Here is a 25,442-nt window from a genome sequence, read left to right on the forward strand (position 1 = left end):
ATTGTTAAGATGTCTGTTTTCAAGACCACTATGACATCACCTAGGCCCCGTTCGTTCCCACCCCATAAGTTAACTTACCCCCTCGTTTTCCGCATGCACGCTTCCTAAACTGCTAAACGGTGTATTTTTTGCAAAAATTTTTTATAGGAAAGTTGTTTTAAAAAATCATATTAATCTATTTTATATTTTTTTAATAATTAATAATTAATTAATCATGTACTAATCTATTATCACGTTTTTTGTGCCGGGGTAAGTTAACTTACCCCACACAAAACGAACGCGGCCCTAGTTTGTAAAAATATACACTCGTGACTTTGATCGCATCAAGACCATTGCGTATCTAGCATAGTTAAGTCCAAAATTCATTGTGTTGTTCAGAAAGTGCATAACGCATGCCAATGATTAGAGTTAAATTGGTCAATTTGCTCACAACAAAAGAGATATCATGCCTAATTGCACTAGCTAGGTACATGAGTGAGCTATTTATGTATAGGTATTCCAATTAATTACAAATAAGTCTATTGCTCTTGCAAAGCAATAGAAAGGATCATGAGGTGTTGAAGAAGACTTGCTATCAATATAGCCAAAGTGTTTCAAGACCTTTTCCATGTAAAGAGATTGCAAGAGTGCAATCTTATCCTCAAGTCTAATTACCTTAATGTTTAAAATAACATCATCTACTCTCAAATCTTTCATATCAAAGTTTTGAGACACAAATGATTTAACTTCATTTATCATCTCAATGTTTGTCCTAAAAATCAGTATGTCATCAATATAGAAAATGAACTCGAATTTTACTCCCGGCCTAGCCCCAAAAATGAACCTAGGTCGAATGTGATCCCCGACCTAGCCTCTTGGGATCCAAAATTGAGTCATGAAAGGCGTCAAAGTGATTAGGGGCTTGGACAACAGCGGCAATGCGCCTAGGGTGTTGTGGCATGTGCCTAGGTGGCAAGGTGCAAGGGTGGCGGCTACGCGCGCTTGGGTGGTTGCCGAATGAGTGGGTTGCGGCGCCGAGTCGAGGAGCGAGGTTGTGGGCGGCGGCAGTCGGGTCACATGGCCATGGGAGGAGTCATTGTACTCAGGTATCGAGTGGGGTGGGTGACAAGGTGAGTGAGAGACAGAGAGAGGATGAATGGTAAATCTAGGATTTACTATTTAGCGAATATACAATAACCTAATTATCAATAGATAGTGGACTAAGATTTCTCACATATTTTAAAACAGTACCTCATGGAGTCCTCGCGGGTGGTGTTCGTCCCTGTTGGGACGGGTCGAGCTACGGCCACTGACAAGCTTACGGCTGTATTCAGTTAGGTTAGATGTAGAGTAGGGTAAGTTATCCCGCGCGGAAAATATAGTAATAAATTAATACATAATTAATTAATTATTAATTATAAAAAATAAAAATAAATTAATATGATATTTTAAATAAGTTTTTTATATTTTTTATAAAATACCCGTCGTTTAGCCGTTTGGTGATCTGGATAAGTCATAGAAGAGCGGGACCTATCTCCTCCGTGTATAAAGCAAGGAAGAAGCCGAGAGGCGGAGCGGAGGACCTACTTTCCTTTTTCTTATTCATTCTTTTTCTTTAATTTTTTTACACCCCGCACGACCTAATACTCCACCTAAGAAGCAAGAGGAGAGTCGAGAGATTCCTCTTCCTCGCCGCTGCCGTCGAACGCCGGGGATGGAGCGCGTGAGAAGGGCCTCGCACGCCGGCTCCTGGTACACCAACAATGGTACTCGATCCGCTCCTTCAATCTGCTAGCTTAATCTGTTGGCCTCTCCTACTTTTCCGGAAGGGGCTTGGATGAGAGGGGGGTTTGTTGCTGGCGGGATTGGGGAGGGGATTAACGGGGTTTGGGTGGTGATTATGGGGACTGGATTCCGCGGGAACTTGTAATCATGTAGTTCCCTGGAGTGCAGTTGGAGCCCTGGTGCGCGCTCTGCTCGGGAGGGACGGGAGAGTAGAGTGATTGTGCTGTTGACTATGTCAGGTTGGTGTTTTGCGTAATACAGAAGAGGACACTGCATAGATTCGGGAGTTAGTTCTAAACGATGAACGGGCTAGCGATTGAGAACTGTGATAATTGTTAATAAGATGATGATGCACTGGATGCTCGAATTGTTTGGTAGGCAATTTGGATGACTCCGTTTACTGATTTCAGTGTCAAATGTAGGAATTTGTTGCCTATGTTAAATTATGCCCTTTTGGAATACGGAGTAGTTTTCCATGGGAAGAAGACAATTATTCACGATATTGTCACATGGACATGTTCAATTTAAGCACTTGTTTCAATACACTGCATTGGATTGTTAGATTCTTAACATAAGTTGGTTAACTTTGATCTTTTTCTAAGCACCTAGGATTGGTGATTGCTTGATGGTGTTTTAGCCTTTTAGGTACTGCTTGTTAGGTTATTTTTATTTTGCCCAAAGCCCCAAACACATTGCAATCTGACATGCTTCGTGAAACTGGATTATTTGCTATTTCTTATGCAACTGCATTACAGTTTACTTGTCAGGTGATTCTATAAACACAGAAGCCATTTATTTTTACTGGAGTCGAACCATTCGTTCCTAGAATTCGTTGTCTCTTTGTTCTGCAGTTTCCAGCACTGATTCGTATATACCTATAGTAATTTGTAGAAAACCATCAGGGATCTCAACCATTGCATTCTCTTTTATTTTCTGTTCGACAGTTTACCACTTTGGCTCTAACTCCTGAATTCGTTGGTCCATGTTAGCTAGCAAGCTGGATGAGGAACTTGATGGTTGGCTGAGGGATGCTGGTCTCACCAAGTCCCCTGATGTGAGGGCAGTAATTGCACCGTAAGTTGCAGTTAGCTATTTATATGATGATGGATGTTTGCTGATTATTGTTGTATTGTAATAATTGTTTCTGGACATTACAGCCATGCTGGCTATTCATACTCAGGGCGGTGTGCAGCTTATGCTTTTGGCAACATTGATCCAACTAACATGTGAGTTATTTACACATTGTTGTTATTGCCTTTTTTATTTAATAGGAATTAATGTTCTTGGTTTTCTGGTAATACCTTGAATTAGGTGTTTTAAGTGTATCTCTGGAGCCAAGATAATCATCAAACATTCATTTTTACTGCATGTATCTATGATATGCATTTGCTGTTATAAATACCACATTTTGAACTTTGAAGAGCATGCATAGTTCAGTTGTTTTCTAAAAGCTCAAGATAATTTTTAGTTTTGATTTTTAAGAATAATTTTGGGTTTTTATTTTTTACTTGTCTTTATAGCAATCATGAAAAAGAGAGCTAGGACCTAGGAAACGGAAGTAGAAAAGAAACCCCTAGTGTTTAATCCTAAATCAAAATATAAAATTCAAAATCAGCTGCAGGCTGCAGCATTTAACAGTGTCAACAGATACTAATTTGATTATTATAAGTTTATAAGTCTGTATTTTCTTGTAATTCTCAATTGGCTCTGTTACCTAATGTATTTTTTCATGTATGCTATTCAGTTCTCGGGTCTTCCTGTTAGGCCCCTCACATCATTACTATACTCCCAAATGTGCATTAACGAGAGCTACTATTTATAGCACCCCTATTGGGGATTTGCCAGTGGACCATGAAGGTATGCTGTTACTGAACTTTGTTATGGAAAACTTATTTAACTTAATAATTTTTCATGCATTTTACATGCTATGCAAATTTACCTAAGGTTTCTCTCTTGGATCATAAGCTAGAACAGCAACATAGTATTGCCATCTTGTAATACTCTGACAGTATTAATATGATTTTACAATATAAGTATTTTTAGACAGCCATCCATGTTAGTTACATCTGTTGTGAACTTGCTATATTTTTAGACAGCCACCTGTGCTTATGATATACCTATTAAAAGAAGATGGTGGTAATAACAGTAGACTGGCAGGCCACTCCACGTGCTACCATTGCAGCTTTCGCTTGAGTTGCCTAAAAATTTCAATATCATACATTATAGTCCAATTTTAATTGAATTGCCACAGGTACACAGTATAATATATGAGTTAATTTCTTATTCAAAGTGTGTAAACATTATCAAGTGCTCGTAGTTGCAAACAATGTTCAACCAATTTGATGCAAAGACAACATATGTATATATACTTTTGTCACTAACAATACATGGCCTTGAAGTACATTGATGACAGCAAATAGCATGGTCTTTACATAAAGCACTTGCAAGGGAGACCAGAATAAGCCTTAACCAAAACAAGGAAGTTCCCAAATGACCATCTGGCGTTCAAACCCCACAAAACAAAACACTCAGGCTATCAGCACAATAACTGATAGTAGGGATGTCTCATTCTTCACTAAACATTCTTTGCTGGTAATCCATGATGTATTACCAAATCTCTTCCTGTTTTGCTTCTACGTGCTGCTTGCAGTTGTTGGAAATGTTCCATCTATCAAGAAAAGCAAAGCAAATGAGTATAAGTCTGATGTGAGGCAAGACGGAGCAATGCTGCACACTAGGCCATCTCTCCAAGGTGGTGACAAGGGCAAAATTCTATTTGTGAAGGCTGAAGGTCTTTAGTTTGGGACGGTGTATATCATGGCAGATAGGGTTGCTTAGGGTCTTGGTTAATATGAGAACATGGAACAGTGGTAATTACAGGGGGATCAGAAAGTTTTGATAGCATCAAGGAGAACCAAAAAAATCAGGTGGCATATATCTGTAGAGAAGATTTGGGTCAATATCCAATATTTTCACTCTAAACATAAATGATGCTCCACTGATAGCTGGTTACTACTTACTAGTTACATCTCATAACGCAATGACTCTGTGGATATTTCACCCAGAAAAAGGATAAGATTTCTCACCAGTGCACTCAACTTACCCCGTTTTTCTGTGAATGGTTGAAACCAATCTTCTTTATAGCCCTTTTGAACAACTTCCAAACCCACTTATTGAGCAAACATATGGTCACAATTTTTTTATGAAGGATTCCTGACACTGCAAAGTCATACAGCCTTCTATTCGACCATCTGACATAACTATAAAAATATGTTCTCTAATCCCTCCAGAAGAATTTCATCCAATAGTGGTCATTTTGTGATGATTGATGAATTCCTTCTTGAAGGTGATGTGTGGTGAAATAGTTTGTTGAGATTGAATTATTTTTTGTATCCCTTTGTATTGATAGACTACCTTTCCATTTTCACATTGTCTTAAGCTTACTCTTACAATACTGTTTTTGCAGTGATTGAGGAACTCAACACTACAGGAAAATTTGAATTTATGGACCATAGTGTGGATGAAGCTGAACATAGCATGGAAATGCATTTACCTTACCTTTCTAAAGTTTTTCAGGGGTACTTTCTTTCTTGATAACTTTATATTAATCTAGCAACCCCATTGAAAAATATACTGATCCCACACTTTTCTGTCTTTTCATGTTAATCTTACAGACATAACGTAAAAGTTGTCCCTATCCTTGTTGGTGCCCTTAACTCCCAGAATGAAGCTATGTATGGGCAATTGCTCTCTAAATATCTTGATGATCCAAAGAACTTCTTTTCTATCTCCTCAGATTTCTGCCACTGGGGAACCCGGTAAGTGCTTAATTTCTACTGTCAGATTTTTCATGCTCTGCTGCAACTTGCGTCCTATGGTAATCTGTAGTGTGAGAAAATTTTCATTGTCCAGTGTCATGTTGGTCAGCCCTAGTTCTGCAGAACTAATTAATGAAGTTTGCAGTTTTTGGCCTATTTCAAGAGGCTAAAGATCTGGCCATATAGAAAAGAAGGGTTAGCATACCTGTTTTTTCATTAAATTTGCTGCCAAATTTAGATTAAATGAGTTCATGATGTAAAGTCCACAATCTTAGAGTTCCAACGTAGACTGTTTCACTTGTGCTCTTTCTAGAAGCTATTACCTCCATGCAAAATATTAGTGATGGATATAATGTAGGTGGAATTAAACAGGGATGTTGTGACTGACTGAGAACGAAGTAGGTGGAGATGTTAAATGGAGGAAGGTTGTGATTCGTTGAGAAGAGAATGTAGGTGGACAAGTCATTATATCTTTTGGACATATTTTGAATGCTAGAAGTTGTTTTATTTTGCGATGGAGGTATGCCATAATACCAGTTTTAGCTATGAGCCTGTTTTCAGATCAGCTCCTGATTACACTTACAAAATGATTCTTGCGAGCTTAAATTTCAATGCAAACTCTGAATTTTGTATGTGCAAATTTCAATCAGTAGATTTCAATTTTTGCTTCTAATAACAAAAAGGGTACCATCATATGAGCAGCATTTGTCTACCAATCGAACCCCTTACAGCCAGAGTACTCATGTTATTGTTGTGCAGTTGTCTTGCCATTTTTTTCTTAGCATATAGGGCCAATAATCAATTGGTATAGGCATCAGATGGATTTTGAGAGCCCATCAGATCCAGTTGGCCGATCCTAGAACCATCTCAATTTAGAAGGAAAAAAAGTCCCCCTGTCAGTGTTGTAATAACACCCCTCCATTTAAGTCATTTTAGTTTCTCCGTAAGTCAAATTTCTGTAATTTTGACTGGGTTTATAATACACCAACATCAGCATTTACAACATCAAATTAGTTTCCATTAAATCCACCAGACAATATGTTTTGATAGTGGATTTATTTGTTCTTGTAATGTTAGTGCATTTTCCTATAAACTCAGTGAAAACTAGAGAAGTTTGACTTAGAATAAAACTAAAACAACTTATAATATGGACAAAGGAAGTATATCCCAAACCCCAGCATTGAATCCATCTCCAGTGGATCATGACGACACAGTGCTTCCCTTCTAACATCAAATTTTGGTGGCAAGTGGAGAAGAGGAGAGCTGATTTGAGTACTGGTATATGATTATGCTCACCTGTATTGTCTCATCAGGTTTAGTTACACATACTATGACAAGAGCCATGGTGCTATACATAAATCGATAGAGGCCTTGGACCGCATGGGCATGGAGATAATAGAGACTGGTAATCCAAATGCATTCAAACAGTACTTGCAAGAGTATGAGAACACCATATGTGGACGACACCCCATCAGTGTTTTCCTTAATGTAAGTACCTTTTTCGAAGATCTAACTAGTCTTGTCTCTTCATTCCTATGTTCACAAATTCACCATCTTTACACTCCTGATGACCACTGTAACGTGCCAGATGCTGCAACATTGTTCGTCGAAGGTTAAGATCGGCTTTGTTCGCTACGAGCAGTCAAGCCAGTGCAAGAGCATGAGGGACAGCAGCGTGAGCTACGCATCGGCGGCAGCCAAGCTGGACACTCCAGCCGAAGAAGACGAACAGGATTAGATTGACCGGGTTGTGGATTGCACGGGTCAGTTGTACAACCCTGGTGTAGACTGATTCGGTTTACAATCCTTGTATCAGTTTGCCAAACTCTAGTAATAAACTAATAATAATAATAGGTTCTTGTTGAGTAGCTATCATTGCAGGCAGCAAGGTGAACACCAGGTAACATCATTGAGTAAGGAATGCTCATATTTCTAGATGTATTTACCTTGTATCTACGAGTTGGAAACTCTTTTTGGGGCACCGGCCGTCGCCGGGAGGAGGCGCGGCAGCGGCAGCGAAACAATGTAGCTAGCGGCGAGCCAGAAGTGACGGCTGCTGGTTAAGTAAGGGGGTGTTCGGTGAAATAAAAATTTTTAGATGTCACATTAGACGTTTGACCAGATATCGGAAGGGGTTTCGGACACGAATGGAAAAACGAATTTCATTGCTGGCATGTAAATCGCGAGACGAATGTTTTGAGCCTAATTAATTCATCATTAGTGCATGTGGGTTACTGTAGCACTCATGGTTAACGTAGTAACTAGGCTTAAAAGATTCGTCTCAGGATTTTTTATATAACTGTGCAATTAATTTTTTATTTTATCTATATTTAATACTTTATTTAGATGTCCAAAGATTCAATGTGATGTGTGTTGTTTTTGGATGAAAATTTTTAGGAACTAAACAGCCCCTAATTGTACAGCGGAGGCAGTGTGCTGCCGGAGTCGGATAGAGACGGTAGTGGATTCACAAAGTTTGTACAACGGTGTCGAGTGTTAAAGCAATTACGTAATCTTCAAGTATAAATAGTTGAACTGCAAAATTGATTTTGTAGACAGCATTTTCAATGGAATATCTCTTTCAGAAAAACATTTGAACAGAAATTGCGAGTAAAATCTTACAAACTCAATCCTTTGGATCTATTATCATGATTTGTGCTCCGGTGACCTTTAGGGCCCCTTTGGATTCTGACAGAAATGTAGGTATAAAACAGAGGATTACAAAATACAGTAAAAACATAGGAATGATCGTTTGATTTGACCACAGGAAAAACAGAATTTAAGGAGAGATATAGACTCAAAGGATTTTTTCCATGAGGTTCAACCTCTTGTTAAATTTTCTCCAAAACTTGTATAGGAAGATGTATTTCATAGGATTTCATAGGATTCATTCCTTTGATTCAAAGGGCTTTATAGAAAAATTCCTATAGGAATGAAATCCTCTAAAATTCCTATGAAATTCCTTTGAATCAAAGGGGACCTTAATCTCCACTGAGCATGGTGAGCAGAGTTTGATAGGAAGAGGTGGGAATTGAGGGTGTGGCTTCGGCACTACCGTTTGGAAGAACTGGAGGAGATCGATGGGGACACATCAAGAATGTAAGTAGGCGACAATGGATGAGGAAGGCAGCATGAAGACGTTCGGAGACAAGGAAAAGGATTGGGAGCATGAGAAATAGCTGCTGTGATCGGGAGGATGAGAAATAGTTGCTGAGGGGAAAAGGGTAAGGGGGTTGTTAAGAACCATCAAGTAATCTCATCACACGGATCGCCAAGGGGGAAGAAACACAAGATTGATGACATGGATTAGTTGAGGATTAGATTGATGACATGGATTAGTTGAGGATTAGTGACTTGGATTAGTATTAATCGTTGGATTAGATCCATGTTTTCTGTTTACCCCTTTATAAAGAAACCGACATGCAGGGAGTCGCATCTGTACGTGAACAGTGTTTCTCTGCCTTCTTGACACCAGTTCAACATGTATAAATAGACAAGATCAAGAAACACAAGACTGATGACATGGATTAGTTGAGAATTAGATTGATGACATGTATTAGTTGAGGATTAGTGACTTGGATTAGTATTAATTGTTGGATTAGATCCATGTTTTCTGTTTACCCCTTTGTAAAGAAATCGACATGCAGGGAGTCACATCTGTTCATGAACAGTGCTTCTCTGCCTTCTTGACATCAGTTCAACATTTATAAATAGACAAGATCAATCAATGGAAATAATACACTTCTATTCATTTGTTTCCTCTTGATTACACCCACTCAAAACACGTTATCAGCACGTCAAATCAAGAAGAGACGAAGAAAGAACTCCGAGAAGATTGCTATGGGATTAAATCCAATAGAGGAGGAAATGTGCCTAGCTAGTAGATAGCGGTACCACAAATACTATACTAAGGGAGACTAAATATTTTCAAACTCTAACTAAGAGACAAGGAAATGTTGTAACAATCGTTGGACGAGATGCAACAATAATAGACTCAGGCAATGCCACTACCATGCTTCCCATGGATACTCAAATTACAATTGAGGATGTACTATTGTATCCTGATTCAACTCGTACCTTACTCAGCTATAGAGATATCTGAAAAAATAGAATTCATGTGGAAACACATGAAGAACATAAAAGAGAAATTTCTTCTCTTAATAAAAGACAATGGATATGGCAAATAAATTCTTGAGAAAATTCCCTCTTTACCATCTGGAATATATTATACATACATCAAACCCGTACCACATGTTGCCTATAAAATATTTTTTCAAAATGTCAATACATTTCAAACTTGGCATGATCGCCTTGGTCATCCTGGTATAGGGATGATGCGAAAAATTATAAACAACTCTTATGGTCATAACTTAGCTACTACTAAGTTTCTAAAACCCTCTGATTTTATATGCACTACATGTGGCCCTGGAAAATTAATTTTAAGACCATCTTACCTTAAGATCAAAGTTGAACCAATTAAATTCCTTGAAAGAATTCAAGGTGATATTTGTGGTCCTATTACTCCATTATCTGGACCATTCAGATATTTCATGGTTCTCATAGACACATCTACACGATAGACTCATGTGTGTCTTTTATCCACACGTAACCATGCATTTGCTAAACTAATAGCTCAAGTTATTAGACTTAGAGCAAATTATCCTGAGCACCAGATAAAATCTATTTGAATGGATAATGCTGCTGAATTTTCCTCAAAAGCATTCAATGACTATTATATGGCTCTAGGAATTCAAGTTCAACACTCAGTTCCATATGTCCACACTCAAAATGGTTTAGTAGAAGCTCTTATAAAAAGAGTTAAGTTGATAGTAAGACCATTATTGTAGAATTGTAACCTACCAACTTCATGTTGGGGTCATGTAGTATTGCATGCCGCTGACTTACTACAACTGCGACCAACTGCATATCATACAACTTCCCCGCTACAATTAGTACGTGGAAATCCACCAAGTATTTCCCATCTGCGAAAATTTGGTTGTGCTACTTACGTACCGATCTCACCGCCCAAACGTACATCTATGGGTCTACACAGGAAATTAGGGATTTATATTGGGTATCAATCTCCATCAATCATTAATTCCTAGAGCCCCTTACAGGGGACTTATTTACGACCCAATACGATGACTGTATTTTTAATGAGGATCATTTCCCGGCATTAGGGGGAGATTTCAAGTACCAAAATGAATGTCAGGAAATAAATTGGGATTCTAAAGAAATCTCCACTTCTGATCCACGTACACAAGAATCTGAACTCCAAGTTCAGAAAATAATAAATTTACAAAATATTGCAAACAATCTGCCATATGCATTTACTGATTATAAAGGTGTCACTGAATCCTACCACCCTATAAGGAACGTGCCTGAAAGAATAGAGGTACCAAATAAAACTATTCAACTACCAACTCAAAAACATGTTCAAGGTAAGAGGGGGAGAAGTAAAGATGTAACTCAGGAGACGGTCCCTAAGCGCCAAAGGAAAAAGAATAATAAAATTTCTGAAATAGTAAATGTGACTCAACAACAAGTTGAGAGACACCAAGTGAATAAACAAAATTCACATCCCACATCAATAGTGCACTCAATAACTGATGTTGGGACATCGGAACACCCTGACGCCATCATATTGGGAAATAACAAACCGTCACAAGAGATACAAGAAATTTCCACAAACTATACTGAATCTGGAGAATCATATGACTGAAAGACTACGATTGTCGACATATTCTTCTCCACAGTAATTGCTGAAATCATCCAAAATAATCCAGATCCCAAGACCATGGCTGAGTGCAAAAAGCGCTCGGATGGAACAAATGGAAGGAAGCAATTAAAGCAGAAATAGCCTTGCTAGTAAAAAGAAAGGTATTCTCAGCAGCAATACCTATACCTCCAAAAATATTTCCTGTAGGATTTAAATGGGTTTTCGTCCGAAAATGAAATGAAAATAATGAGGTGGTGAGATACAAAACGAGACTAGTAGCACAAGGGTTCATGTAGAGACCTGTCATCGATTTCAATGAAACTTATTCTCCGGTTATGAGTGGAATAACATTCCGATATTTAATATCATTAGCAGTTCAAAATCATCTATCTATGCAGTTGATGGATGTAGTGACCACATATTTATATGGGTCACTTGATTCGGATATTTATATGGGTCACTTGATTCGGATATTTACATGATAGTTCCTGATGGAATTCATATCCCGAATCCTAAAGCAAGTCATGCCACATATTGTGTAAAACTTAATAAGTTACTATATGGCTTAAAATAGTCAGGACGAATGTGGTACAACCGACTAAGTGAATTTCTTTTACAAAAGGGATACATTAATAATGATGATTGCCCATGTGTTTTCATAAAGAAATCCCAAACTGGATTCTGTATTATATCCGTATATGTGGATGATTTAAATATCATTGGCAACCCACATGATATAAATGAAGCACGCAATTTAAAAACAGAATTTGAGATGAAGAATTTAGGCTAAACTAAATTTTGCTTGGGTTTACAAATCGAGCACCTTCACTCAGGAATTTTAGTACATCAATCTGCCTATATCCAGAAAATATTAGAGAAATTTAATATGGATAAATCATATCTATCTAAAACTCCCATGGTTATTCGATCTCTGTACATGGAGAAAGATCCATTTAGACCAAGGGATGAGGATGAAGAGGTATTAGGACCCGAGGTTCCATATCTCATTGTCATTGGAGCACTTATGTATCTAGCCAACTGCACCAGACCTGATATTGCATTTGCAGTAAATTTACTAGCTAGATATAGTGCTGCTCCAACTAAACGTCATTGGAAGGGAGCTAAAAAAATCTTACGATATCTCAATGGCACAAGAGATCTTGGATTATTTTTTCGGAAAAACCAAGATGAAACTATGATTGGATACACTGATGCTGGTTATTTATCTGATCCCTATAATGGCCAATCCCAGACAGACTTTGTATTTTTACACGGAGGAACTGCCATATCATGGAAGTCTTCTAAACAAACTCTAGTAACAACCTCTACAAATCATTCTGAAATTGTTGCACTATACGAAGCATCACATGAATATGTATGGCTTCGTAGAATGATTAACCGTATACAACAATCAAGTGAAATTGGTTCTCTTGAATCACCCATGACTATCTATGAAGATAATTCAGCTTGTGTTACACAAATGAGAATAAGTTATATCAAAAGCAATATAACTAAACATATTTCTCCTAAGTTGTTCTATCCTCATGAGTTACAACAGAATGGAGAAATCGACATCTTACAAACAAAGTCTTGTGATAGTCTTGCAGATTTATTCACTAAGTCATTACCACATACTACATTCCAAAAATTTGTTCATAGTATTGGTATGAGACGACTTAACGACTTGCAAGCTTTACAGGGAGATTCTCGTTGAAGAAGAGACTGAATATAATAATCTATGTTAAGCATTATATTGTACTTTTTTCCATTATGAGTTTTTATAAAAACTTTCTCATAATAAGATTTTTAATGAGGCAATATCGAATTCATAATGTGTCATATTTTCTATTTTCCTCATAAGAGTTTTTAAAGGGAATATCAAAGACATTACACTTCCTCATATTTTCCCATATGGTTTTAGGGGAGGTTATTCTAATTTTTGGCCCATCAACCATAATATTATCTTAAACTATATCATGAGTTTTCCCATATAAGTTTATAATAGATAATAATTCAAAAAATATGTCATACTATTTCTCCTAATTTTCCCAATTGGGTTTAGGAGTTTAATGACATATCAACAAACATTATAATCTCATTTTTTCCCTATAAGGTTTTTTTTGGAGAAAACTATTGATTGATCTCAAGACGAGATTCGATTAAGGGGGAGTGTTGAGAACCAATCACAGATAAAGTAATCTCATCACACGGATCGTCAAGGTGGAAGAAACATAAGATTGATGACATGGATTAGTTGAGGATTAGTGACTTAGATTAGTATTAATCGTTGGATTAGATCCATGTTTTCTGTTTACCCCTTTGTAAAGAAACCGATATGCAGGGAGACGCATATGTTCGTGAACGATGCGTTCTCTGCCCTTTTGAAGTCGGTTCAACATGCATAAATAGACAAGATCAATCAATAAAAAGAACACACTTCTATTCATTTGTTTCCTCTTAGTTACACCCACTCAAAACAGGGGTAAAGGGGGAGGAAACCGAGGGTTCCGGATGAACCAAGGCAACACTCACTATGAGCAATGTATACTCAATAGTATCGTGATAGTGAGGCATACAATCATCGCTCTAAAACCACTCACTATGAGCAATGTATACTCAATAGTATTGTGATACTGAGGCATACAATCATCGCTCTAAAACCCTCTGGAACCCCTCTCTTCACCTTGTCACTCTAAAACTAGCAAAATCGCTTGTTAATGACTAAAAATATTTTATAAATAAAATATTTATATACGTGTTCTTAACAATAAGTAAAATAGATAAAATAAGCTATAATAAAAATCCAAAATCAACTTTTTAACTTATTTGCAAAAAATTAGACCGTGCTTGAAAGTTTTAGCTTTTTCAATAAAGTATGCAATTATTCATGTCTAGAACATTTTTATATGATTAATATAGCTGGAATTTTGGTAAAGAGTGCCGCTTTTATCGAATCACATCACATATTGTTATCTTTATTCACCTTCCGATTCCGTCGTGGCATTCGAATCAGAAGTTGTAAACCGAAATAAGGTCGATCTAGTTCATATAATCCACCCCCAAACCCATTCGCCACCACACAGGGCCAACCCTTTTCATCCATATCGATGCTGCGCCGCAAGCCGACCCGCATCGAGCTCCGCTCGTCCGACCGCGACGAGCTCGAAGACCACCTCCGCGCCGCCGCCGCAGCGGCCACCACCCCCACCGGCTCCTCCACTCCAATCTCCACCCCGCAGCCCACCAACCCCCTCCTCCACCTCCTCCACCCGCCGCCCGACGCCGCGCCCTCCAAGTCCCACCGCATCGGCCTCCCCACCCCAAACCCCAAACCCTAGCGTCCCCCCCGCGATGGAGGTCGAGATCAAGCTCCGCCTCCCCGACGCCGCCGCGCACCGCCGCCTCTCCTCCTTCCTCGCGCCCCGCCTCCGCCGCACCGACGCCCAGCGCAACCTCTTCTTCGACGCCGCCGCGCGGACCCTCGCCGCCGCCACCGCCGCGCTCCGCGTTCGGCTCTACGGCACCGACGACCGCGCCCCCTCCCGCGCCGTCCTAGCGCTCAAGCGCCGCCCGCGCATCGACGCCGGCGTCAGCCGCGTCGAGGAGGTGGAGGAGCCCCTCGATCCCGCCCTCGCCCTCGCCTGCGTCGACGAACCGGCGAGCCTCGGCAGGGTCGACTCCCCGATCATCAGGCTCGTTGCCGAAGAGTACGGGGTGGGCGGGGCCGCCGCGCCGTTCGTCTGCCTCGGCGGGTTCCGGAACACACGCGCCGTGTACCAGCTGGAGGAAGGCGACAGCCTCGGCCTCGTCGTGGAGCTCGACGAGACGTTGTTTGATTTCGGTACGAACTACGAGCTGGAGTGTGAGACGGCGGAGCCTGAGCAGGCGAAGCAGGTCCTCGAGCGGCTGCTCACGGTGGCCGGCGTACCGTACGAGTATTCCCGTACCAACAAGTTCGCCTGCTTTATGGCTGGAAAGCTTCTTCCATGACTAGGTGATCTTTTCTTTACTTTTGGCAATATCAAGACATGATCAATGATGAAGTTTTGTGGCAATAACGATGATTAAGCTTAAGCAAAATATTTTTGGTTCTTGCAATCCTATTATTTCAGTCATGGACGGAATAAAATTCTGATATGCTATTTTGTTCTTTTTTTTCCTGATGACTACAGCTAACTATATTTAGGTAACTTTGTTAGAGCATCTCCAACGGTGTCTAATTTCTTCTTCCAAAACTTATTTTTGGAAATTGGTCTAAGAGCATCTCCAAGATATAGCCAAAAATCGATTCCCAAAATTGTTGTATTGCGAACTGTCCCACTACCCCCATAAATCTTCCCCTACTCTAACAATTCTTCTATATTTAGATTCCTAAAATTAGTTGGTTTTTCACGTAGGTAGAGGTAGGACCGGTAGTTGGTTCAAGTTTTTTTCTCCCCCTGTGGTCGTAGTACCCACCGCCTCGCCCATTGCAGCATCGCCATCTCGCGAACAGCAGTGCATGCACCACCTCGCCACGATCCACATGCTCTTGGCCAGCACGCTCATTTGGAGCCATGCCTGCTTTGGGCACATCGATAGCGCCGGGTCGGTCAGTTTTAGTTGGAACGACAAGCACAGAGCTGACAAGCCGACGCTCTCGAGCAGCCCCTCCCAAATCAGCTGTCTGGATTAAAAAAACTGAAGGGCCACGCTGGACGGAGCTGGCCCCCTCGGTGCGTGTGCGAAGGTGGTAGGACGGAGGGGACGGAGGATGTGCGCAGCGAAGGCAGCCAATTGATGGAATGGAAGGAGGCTGGGGGTGGGCGGAGGCAGCTGAGCTATGGAGGGGAAGGCAGCTGGATGCGGGTGAAGGAGGCCGAGCAACGACGGGGGTGGAGGAAGCGCACGAGAAAGAAAAGTTCGTGCAAAGCATATTTCTTTTACTGGTTGGAGCAACTAGGAACGACAAAAAGACCTCCAAATTGTGCTCTTTTTTGGGTCTGTATTAAGAGCAACATAAAATTAAGAGTGGGTATTATGGAAGGTGGGAGATTACTTTTAGACTAATTTCCCAAAAATACATTTTAGAAGTATTAATCAGACACTGTTGGAGATGCTCTAAAAGGTTATCTCCAAGAGTCCCCAATACTTACTCCCAATTTTATGTTGCTCTTAATACTGACAAAAAAATAAGCAAGATTTGGAGGTTTTTTTTTGTTCCCTATTGCGCTAACTGGTAAAAAATTGGCTTTGCATTCTTTCTCCGTGCATACTTTTTCTTTCTCGCACCCTTCCTCTGTCCCCTCTGTTGTTTGGTTGCCTCTTCCCGCGCTTGGTCTCCTTCCCCTCCATCGCTCGACCACCTCTGCCCGTGCCCAACCTCCTTCCACTCTATCACTCTGCCGCTTTTGCTGCGCACATCCTCCAGCCTACCGCCTCCGCCCGCTCATCGAGGGGGTCATCTCCGTCCGGGGTGGCTCTTTCATTTTTGTAGTCTGGACAGCTGATATGGGAGGGGCTACTTGAGAGTATCTCCGACAAGCCGGGTCTGTGCGTGCTGTTCTGGCTGAAACTGACCGACTTGGCGCTGCTGCTATGCCCAAAGCCGGTGCGACTACGGATGCATGTGTTGGCCTAGAGCGTGTGGATCACAGTGAGATGGTGCGCGAGATGGCAATGCTGCCGTGGGCGAGGTGGTGCGCGCATCTGCCGTGGGCGAGGCAGTAGGTATAGCGAACGCACGGAGGAGAAAAAACTCTTGAACCAACTGTCAATTCCACCCCCTGCCTACGGGGCAAACCAACTAATTTTTGGAATCTAAATATAGAAGCACTGTTTGAGTTGATGAAGATTTATGGGGAACAACTCCTAGTACAACAATTTTAGGAATTGATTTTTGACAATCTCTTATGCTCTTCCACATTTTTCAGCCCTGACCAACAAACTAGTCGGTTTCTGTTTCTGGTAATTTGATAGTAGTTCCAACGTGCATAGCATAACGACATGTCATTTGCAGATTACATTCTACGTTTTTGCCCAACCGATCTTTTAGATGATACTCCCTCCATGTTTTTTATACGACGCTGTTAACTTTTATGTTTATGTTTTTGACCGTTCGTCGTATTCAAAAAAGTTATGTAATTATTAATTATTTTGTTATAATTTGATTTATTATTATACATAACTTCAATCAAGTATGACTTATAATTTTGCATATTTGAACAAAATTTTTGAATAAGACGACCAGTCAAACGTAGAATGAAAAATCAACAGCGTCATATAAAAAAGCATGGAGAGAGTATTAAGGTTGCCACATATTGCATAGTCCCTTTAGGAGAATTGAAGATGCATCGTAGCATTGACATGCATATGTCACTTCTGTGGTCCATGCTCTTCTACTGCTATTGTGGGCTACTGGTGCTCATGTGCAGAGAAAACAGAAGGTTCTTGATGTGAGTATCACAATCCTTCTTTTGTGTCTAGTTCCCTATATTAATAATCTCCTCATGGCAACCGATAAATAATATTTTTTCAATCTGTATAAACCTGTTAAACTATCTGTTGTTACTCTTGGCATTATATGGGCTTATCCGTTTTGGAGGAATTTCAATCCATAGGAATAGGAAAAGTGCAGCAGGGATTCATGCGCACATCAATTATAGGTATTTTTTCAAGATGTTACTGTGGATTTAAAATTTTCAATGTTTTCTCTCTATAACTTGTAGAAATGGAAAATTTTCTTTGGATTTCTATACTTCATTTTTATAAACTGAATGGTACTCATAGGCATTAATCCTTAGATATCCAACTCCTTTGTTCTTGGTCCAAACCAAACAAGCCTGTAATGTTTTGGCCATTTTCTGGCAGTGCATATGCTGCATCACTTCTTAATTGGCTTTTTGAAATTTGTGGCTATGTATGGATATGTTTTAGAAGAGTACAGTTAATTAAGCTGATACTGCACTGTGCCAGCAATGCTAATCGAGGAGGTTCTGATGTGCTCAACATATTGCTCAGGCTGCTTATGTACTCTGATTGTCCAGCCATAGGCCATAGCTTAGATTTTACTCTCTTGTGAGTTCCTTGTGTTGATTTCAATCTCTGCAATTGAATGACTTCTCTTGTGTGTTCTTTTGTTCTGAATAGCTGAATGGTTTTTGATAAATATTTGAGGGTTCAAATGAATGAGTTAACTATTATAAAGTTAAAAAATTAATTTTAAAAGTTTTGCAGAAAAATATAATGTAGAAAGTTTTTTTCTTTTTCTTTTTTTTTTTGGCAAAATCTCACCATTTAGGTGTTTGAAAAACTAATGCATTATTCCATCAGATCAGATCTTGGATCCAGATCATTCAAGAAGGTAACATTTGATTCGGAGCTCGTTTTTTATTTTGTTATGAAAGTTAACAGCTAGATGTTGATGGCAAAAGGACTACCACTCGTTTGCTTGTTTGCTGATCTTTATGCCTCTAGTTTGCTTTGCTTGTGCTGTTTTACAAAATCAGCTTATAATTGTATGTACTTATTTGTATGTTCCCTTTGCAACTTGTTTGTCTTGTTGCCTATTAACTCTATTGAGATCATCTTATTGTGAACATAAGGTATGCATGCAGATGTCGGTTCTGTACGTCCTATCATGCACACATTTATCTCAGACTTATCATGCTATTTAAAACATGATGTTTCTGGTTTTACGATGCCTAAATCTGACATTGCAACTATGCGCCATGCTGCTTGTGTTCCTTTTGCTCTTTTACATGTTTGTGCTCGGCCTAGGCAAATTGCTGCTTCTGGTGATGAGCTGAAGGGCTGAGGAATAAGAGAAACAATGGTGAATACCTTGGATAAAATTTGGGTTTTATCATACTAACACCCTACCTATACAAAAAGAGAGAAGGAAGATTGGATAAGGGTTGGCTATCTGTATGGAAGAAAACGCCATGAAATCATTTGTATATATGTGTATTTGTATTTTGTGTATGGACTACTGGTATACCTATATTTGTTTTTCTCTGGAGCGGACAGAAGCTATTTGCTCCATTTTGATGCTTAGTGGCAGTTTGGATCCAGTGACTTTTTTTAGTCCATTGTCACATCGGATGTTTGGACGTTAATTAGGAATATTAAATATAGACTGATAACAAAATTAATTGTATAAATAAATGCTATATTATTAGACAAATTTTTTAAGCCTAATTAAGCCACGATTAGCAAATACTTACCGTAGCATCACATTCGCTAATCATGGACTAATTAGGCTTAATAGATTCGTTTCGTAGAATAGACTAGAGTATAAAGTGCGTTTTATTAATAGTCTATATTTAATACTTCTAATTAGTATTTAAACATTCGATGTGACATGATTAAAAAAAATGCCCATGTGGATCCAAACAGGGTCTTAAATTTGGGTAAGGAGATAGTGGGATAGCTCCGATGAATGTTAATTTTGGTCCGATAGATTCTCTTATATTACTTCTATTTGATCCATTTGACGTGTTTACTGACATGTAGACCTGAGGGTGGAACTTTTATTTGACGTGGGTACTTAAGTGTGGAGTGTGGATTTATGATGAAGTTACTGACGTGTAGACCTGCGGGGTGAAAGTACTTTAGAGGACCTTGAGATGGTGTAGCTATGCATATTTAGCTGGCCACCTGTGGGCCGCGATGCATCTTTAGCTGACCAAGAAGATGGTATCTTTACCAGACCAGGAGGCGGTCGTAGCAGTGGTGACAATCAAAGCTTGAATCCCGTATTTTCATGTGCTTAATTTGTTTCCTCGTAGCCTAAGGCTCCAATGCCCTATCCACAAGAGCTCCCTCTATGGAACCCTCGATGAGTTAGGTATTTATGGATGGAAGAGGGATGGAAAACACTCATTGGCCATGAAATTTGACTTGGTAAATAACAAGTTATATTTCTTTAATAATTTGTGTAGCTTAGTTTAAGATGTTTTTATGTTTTGATTAACATTCATCGTCTTATTCGTTTCAATTCGTATTCACTCTGTATTTGTATTCGATAATATTTGATTCTATTTTTGTATATGGGTTTTCGATTTTGATTTCGATTCCAAAAAAAGTGAAATTGAATATGATACAGTTGGTTTTTGACCGGATTTAATTCGTTTTTGTCCCTGATTCCAAGAGATAAAATATGCATTATTCTTTCGTTGGTTCCCAAGGGTGCGAGGCTTTCTATCGTTGGTGTGTATATATGTTGTTGGCTTCAATGATCACTGGGATCTGTTTAACTTCACCCAACTCGACACGGGATTGCTCAAGTGTTATAGTTTGTAAGTAGTTCATACTTACCTCCAACATTCATGTTTCCTACACAATATCCTCTGAACAATTTGAGTACAAATGTTACATGTTGTGTTGGAGAGGGAGAGTTGAAAGATAGGTTTGAGAGTCGGGTTTCTTAGATCCAACACTTATCAATGAGAGTACTCTTCAAACTAAACTGAATAGCACTATTGATTATATTAGGATGGACCTGTGGGCCTACTAATACAAGGAGGCTATATTGTTGGCCCACAATTAACAAGAGTAAGGGCCTCAACCTATTCATTTATTAATAATCATTCCAAGATGTATTTACAAATTTACTTTCACGTAAGATGTGAGATATTGGATCCTCACATGTATATGCTCAAGATGGAACCTTGTCGACTATCTTAATTCAACAATGTCAACCAATTATAATTGGATTGTAATTACACAATTATTATATAAGGCATGAGAATCATATGTGTGGAAATATAGTAGACATGATCCTAAAGTAACTGGTTTTATTTACAAGTACGAAAGTCGCTCAATAAACAAGACTCATTTGTGTATTTCATGTTTGCCATGACATGAGCAACGTGTCCCAGCATGTGAACACATTTGATCTCGAGGTCCATAAAAACCAACACATTATACTATCTTATCTATTTTAGAAGTTAATTATTAACTACAACATTCATTCTACATTTATCGGTGTGGAAGCCTACACCTGTTGAGCCATCCAAAATCCGAGGAGAAATAGCCGCTTTCTTGTTAAATGATGTAATCGATCTAAAAGGACGATTTCACTCTAGCAATTTTAGGAGTTAAATTTGTAGTTATGACTTGGTTAATACTACGATATTGTGAACTCGTTCGATGAGTATTGTTAATTATGTGTTGCCTATTAAACATATATCTTTTATGTGCTATTTTTTTAATGTCTAACTATCTTGTTTAAGCTATGTAGATCAATTTAAAGGAGGACTAAAACTTTATTGTTGTTTAAGCTATGTGATATATTCAGAGATGTAAAGAATTTGGTTATATATATATATATTGTGTGTGAAATGTATATTGTTGGATTGTTTTGTGTATTCTGAGAATATATTGTCACTACTAGAAAAGTCATTTTCAGTGTCGCAGGGGTGCGATTTTCGCACGCGGGCGCTTCATTCGGTGCAAAAACCCTGCCAACAAAAATATAACTCGGGCTGGAGGGGCGGTCCGCCTGCGAAGATCGATCTTTGCTGGTATAGGATTTTGGATTATATTATTGTATTGCTGTTTTCAGAGATCATGGCTTGCATTACTTGAGGCCAGTTGATCTTTTGGATTTTTTTTGTTTGTTAAAATTCATATCTATAACCGTCGTAAACTAATAGTTGTTACCAATAATACCACTATCGGTAACAGGCTGAGATGAGATATAAGACCATGACAAATGTATATGACCCGTGACCGTTTGGTATCATCGACAGGTTCAGGATCCTAGCTCGTTTTAGATATAAATTGGTCATGGGTCGTCCTTGTGAAATCAGTGTTGGGTGAATGGATGGATATCTATCGTAGTTACACATCACGGCCTATTTATCGATATTCTACGGTCGTAATGGGCCGGTCATCTGTGACAGATTAGGTTTCAGCCGATTACAACCGAGGGTTACCGTAATAGTGCTACTGACGTTTTCGAAATACTAAGTCATCTTTTTTTCTGACTACCTAGCCCACGCCACCTCAATAGTTGGCCTATAAATGTCTATCGTTTTGTGCAAGTACGTGGTCAAAATTTTAAAATTATGACTATTAATAACTTTTAACGTATTTTGTTTGAAAACACTAGGACACTATTATAGATGTAAATATTTATATTTTTTTAATATTTTCTTTAATATAAAATTACAATCAAAGGTAGATTCAGAAGAACGTATCGTTATCCAAAATAACCGATTTGCCAATCTGGAGGGAGTACTTAGTCTTGTTATGATTTTGAAATGAGCATGTGGATTTAGTACTGTAACTTGTTATAAAAAATTTCCCCACCACGTGTGGACATATACTATCCTCATATATGTATTGGAGTGATTGGATATAATTGTGATGGTGTTGAATTATTTTTTAAAGAACGACAATATGATATTTGTACTTGGCTTTAAAAATACATTTGTTATATGACCTTAGGTTGAATTAGAGCTCAATTGGACTGATTCCGAAAAAAAATCGACTAACATGAAATTTAATGATTTAATAACCAAAATATTATGATGTCGAAGCGTTAGAACTTTTATGTAACTAGTAGTACTTCTGTACAGCCCACGTGGAACTATTCTTGGGCATTAGCTAACTTTATACTACATCAGGTGCGCTGACTTGATTTCTTGTATGAATCCTATTTCTAGGAAGATAAGCAGGTGCATGTAGATATAATTCCCGATTAACAATGATGCATATATACCTCTGAATGACCAGAAAAGTCTATATATTGTCAACCATCTACTCCTTACTTTATCAGTTCACCTGGTTTAGTCTCTTCTTTTCTGTTCTGCATATTATAAGCCAAAATTTAAATTTTCAACCTAAAATTTGGAGTTGATTTTTTTATTTTTCATCGTAGATTATTTTTAGCTTTTATTCTTAAATCTCTAAGAATGCATATATAAAAGTTTTATCCGCATATTATTTTTTATTTGCAAATACATCGTTTTGTTTTTTCACTTAAAAACCAAACTATTGCCACCTCACAAGTAATAATAATAGGCAGTGGCAGATCTAGCCAGCGAGGTTAGACATGTCTGAACAAGTTATATAGAGTTTCAGTCATTTGTATTGATTTTTACCATAAAATTTTAAGAGGATATTTGTGAGGCTCCAATAGATTTAACGAGGATAGCGGGGCTCGAGTCACTGCCGCTCCCAAGATTTTCCCCTGATAATAGGAAGGTATATGCCTGGGAGGTAATAAAACATGTACCACAGGATCACAATGGTCATGACATCAAATAACCGTACTTCACCGTCTCAGGGAAAACATGACATCTTGGGATATGTGGCCCTGTCACAACTAGGGGTGGACAAAAAGCTTGGGCTTGTGAGCTTGGTTCGGGCTTGGCTCGAGCTCGTGAAGTCGACTCGGCTTGAAAACTAAACAAGCCAAGTCCAAGCTCCCTCCATAGCTCGTTTACAAAGCCCAAGCTGGCTCACAAGCCGCTCGGTAGGCTTGTTGAGCTGTGAAAAAAACGAACCTGACCTATTAACAAGTTGTCTGCCCAAAAGAAATAGAGAAACTCTAACCTATTATTTGCTCGCATAACAGAAACTCTCCTTCCCTTCTTGGCTTTTCACGATGCCACGTCACCATAACACCGAGACCGAGACAGCAAGCAAGACTGCGACGAGAGGAGTTGCTGACCGCCACGGCACTGCCTTCTTCCCGTGTGCGGCTGTGCCGGTTCTGGCCTCCATCCCCAGTGCCGCTTGATCTTGACGCCCCTGCGCCACCGGCATCCCTAACCAAGCTAGCATGAGCTGGCTCGACTTTGAAACAAGCCAAGCCGAGCTGTCCTTTTTGCTCGTTCTCTTTATCAAGACAAACCAAGCCAAGCTTGGCTCGTTTCCACCCCTAGTCACAACCTGTTCTTTCGCTGTAGCAGTGACGGGAGTAAAGTTCACTGAATTCAATTCTCTTGGATGAGAAAAATGAGAAGGTTTTTCTTAATATGAGGTCTGTATTCCACCTCAGGATCCTGCCTTGCATCTTAGGTGCATGGGCTCCTTGCCACTAATGTTTATCAGTTTATTAAATAGAGCAATTTTATCCAGCAATATAATATATCATTGTCAGAATCTTTTTCCTTGCAGCGGATGTGCCACAAATAGATCCTTTCCAATGATTTGTGTACATTCCCCTTTCTCTATTGCACCAAAAAAAGGGAATTCCAAATCAGTAGCCCTGGACAAACAATACTTCTTAATTGCGACTAGCGACTGCCTTCCGTGGTATATTCCCCTCTAGCTCAAGCACACAAGAGAGATTATTCCATAAATCCATGTGCACAATATCACTGTCACGCAATTATTTTACACACTTTATTTATTCGTGCATAATTAAATAATGTTGTGGCAGCAGGCAGACATGCATTTCATCGTAATGATCCTCAGGGTTAGTGTTAGATCTACGAGCTACTAAATCAACGCTTAGCTAATTAACGGTTAAAAATAATTTATAGGTCTTTTATACGTATGCTCTAGCAATCTACGAGTAAAAGCCGAGAAATAAAATACGATGAGAATTCTAAACTTAGATTTTGACTTACAAGTAGAAGCCAAAAGTTGAAGAGCTATATGGTCCGTCTCACCTTGGATACCAAAAGGTAATATGCCAAAAATTATCCCTGTATATATTCCCATCTGGATAACTACGTGACGTAAAACACCATGAATCCATGATTTTTCTTAACTTGTGTTGCACATGCCTACAAGTGACATGCTGTAAAAGGGAAGTCTCCCATTGTTCACAAATACTATCTTCTTTTTAAAATATAATTAAAATATAAGTATTTACAGAACTTAATTTTTTTACCACGCGCAGTACAAACCATTCATGCATCGAGTCCCATAATTATCGATCAATTAAAAGCTTGGAAACAAATTCTAAACTATTTAAAATTCAAAAGTAACCGCTGAAGTAATTAAAATGATATCTTTAACATAAACTTAATATACCAATAAATACTTATATTTTGGAATTGAAGGGTATAAGGGCATGTTCAATGTTAGAGATTATTATGGGCTCTATCGCAAGCCACGTTAGTACAAAAAATCTCATACAAAATACAGTACTCTCTCGGGCTAACTTTTATCTAATCCACGTCAGCAGCAAGAGCCTATTT

General features: G+C 39.0%; 2 protein-coding genes across 3 annotated transcripts; both read left to right on the plus strand.

The window, feature by feature from the left end:
• The first annotated feature begins 1,566 nt into the window (after positions 1 to 1,566).
• On the plus strand, positions 1,567 to 7,499 carry LOC102712651 (protein MEMO1). Of its 2 annotated transcripts, XM_006659208.2 has the most exons (8): positions 1,567 to 1,745; positions 2,754 to 2,838; positions 2,922 to 2,990; positions 3,509 to 3,621; positions 5,231 to 5,342; positions 5,439 to 5,582; positions 6,896 to 7,070; positions 7,171 to 7,499. In XM_006659208.2, exons 1-8 carry the CDS (start codon positions 1,694 to 1,696, stop codon positions 7,318 to 7,320), a joined length of 900 nt encoding a protein of 299 aa, XP_006659271.1. In that variant the 5' UTR covers positions 1,567 to 1,693; the 3' UTR covers positions 7,321 to 7,499. The 2 variants fall into 2 exon arrangements, with proteins under 2 accessions (XP_006659271.1, XP_006659272.1); XM_006659209.3 differs by lacking the exons at positions 1,567 to 1,745; positions 2,754 to 2,838; positions 2,922 to 2,990; positions 3,509 to 3,621 and adding an exon at positions 3,682 to 4,516.
• A 6,886-nt stretch (positions 7,500 to 14,385) lies between these two features.
• Positions 14,386 to 16,725, plus strand: LOC121055116 (triphosphate tunnel metalloenzyme 3). Its single transcript, XM_040526546.1, has one exon. It carries the CDS (start codon positions 14,653 to 14,655, stop codon positions 15,289 to 15,291), a length of 639 nt encoding a protein of 212 aa, XP_040382480.1. The 5' UTR covers positions 14,386 to 14,652; the 3' UTR covers positions 15,292 to 16,725.
• The last annotated feature ends 8,717 nt before the right edge of the window (positions 16,726 to 25,442 follow it).

Source organism: Oryza brachyantha, chromosome 8 (assembly GCF_000231095.2).
Source record: "Oryza brachyantha chromosome 8, ObraRS2, whole genome shotgun sequence".
NCBI classification, from domain to species: Eukaryota; Viridiplantae; Streptophyta; class Magnoliopsida; order Poales; family Poaceae; genus Oryza; species Oryza brachyantha.

Bases quoted from the DNA above. Each gene is read 5' to 3' on its own strand.
- LOC102712651 (XM_006659208.2), top strand. From the start codon at position 1,694: ATGGAGCGCGTGAGAAGGGCCTCGCACGCCGGCTCCTGGTACACCAAC. The intron at 2,839-2,921 runs GTAAGTTGCAGT...TGGACATTACAG, and splicing joins GTGAGGGCAGTAATTGCACC to CCATGCTGGCTATTCATACT. The intron at 5,343-5,438 runs GTACTTTCTTTC...TTAATCTTACAG, and splicing joins CTTTCTAAAGTTTTTCAGGG to ACATAACGTAAAAGTTGTCC.
- LOC121055116 (XM_040526546.1), top strand. From the start codon at position 14,653: ATGGAGGTCGAGATCAAGCTCCGCCTCCCCGACGCCGCCGCGCACCGC.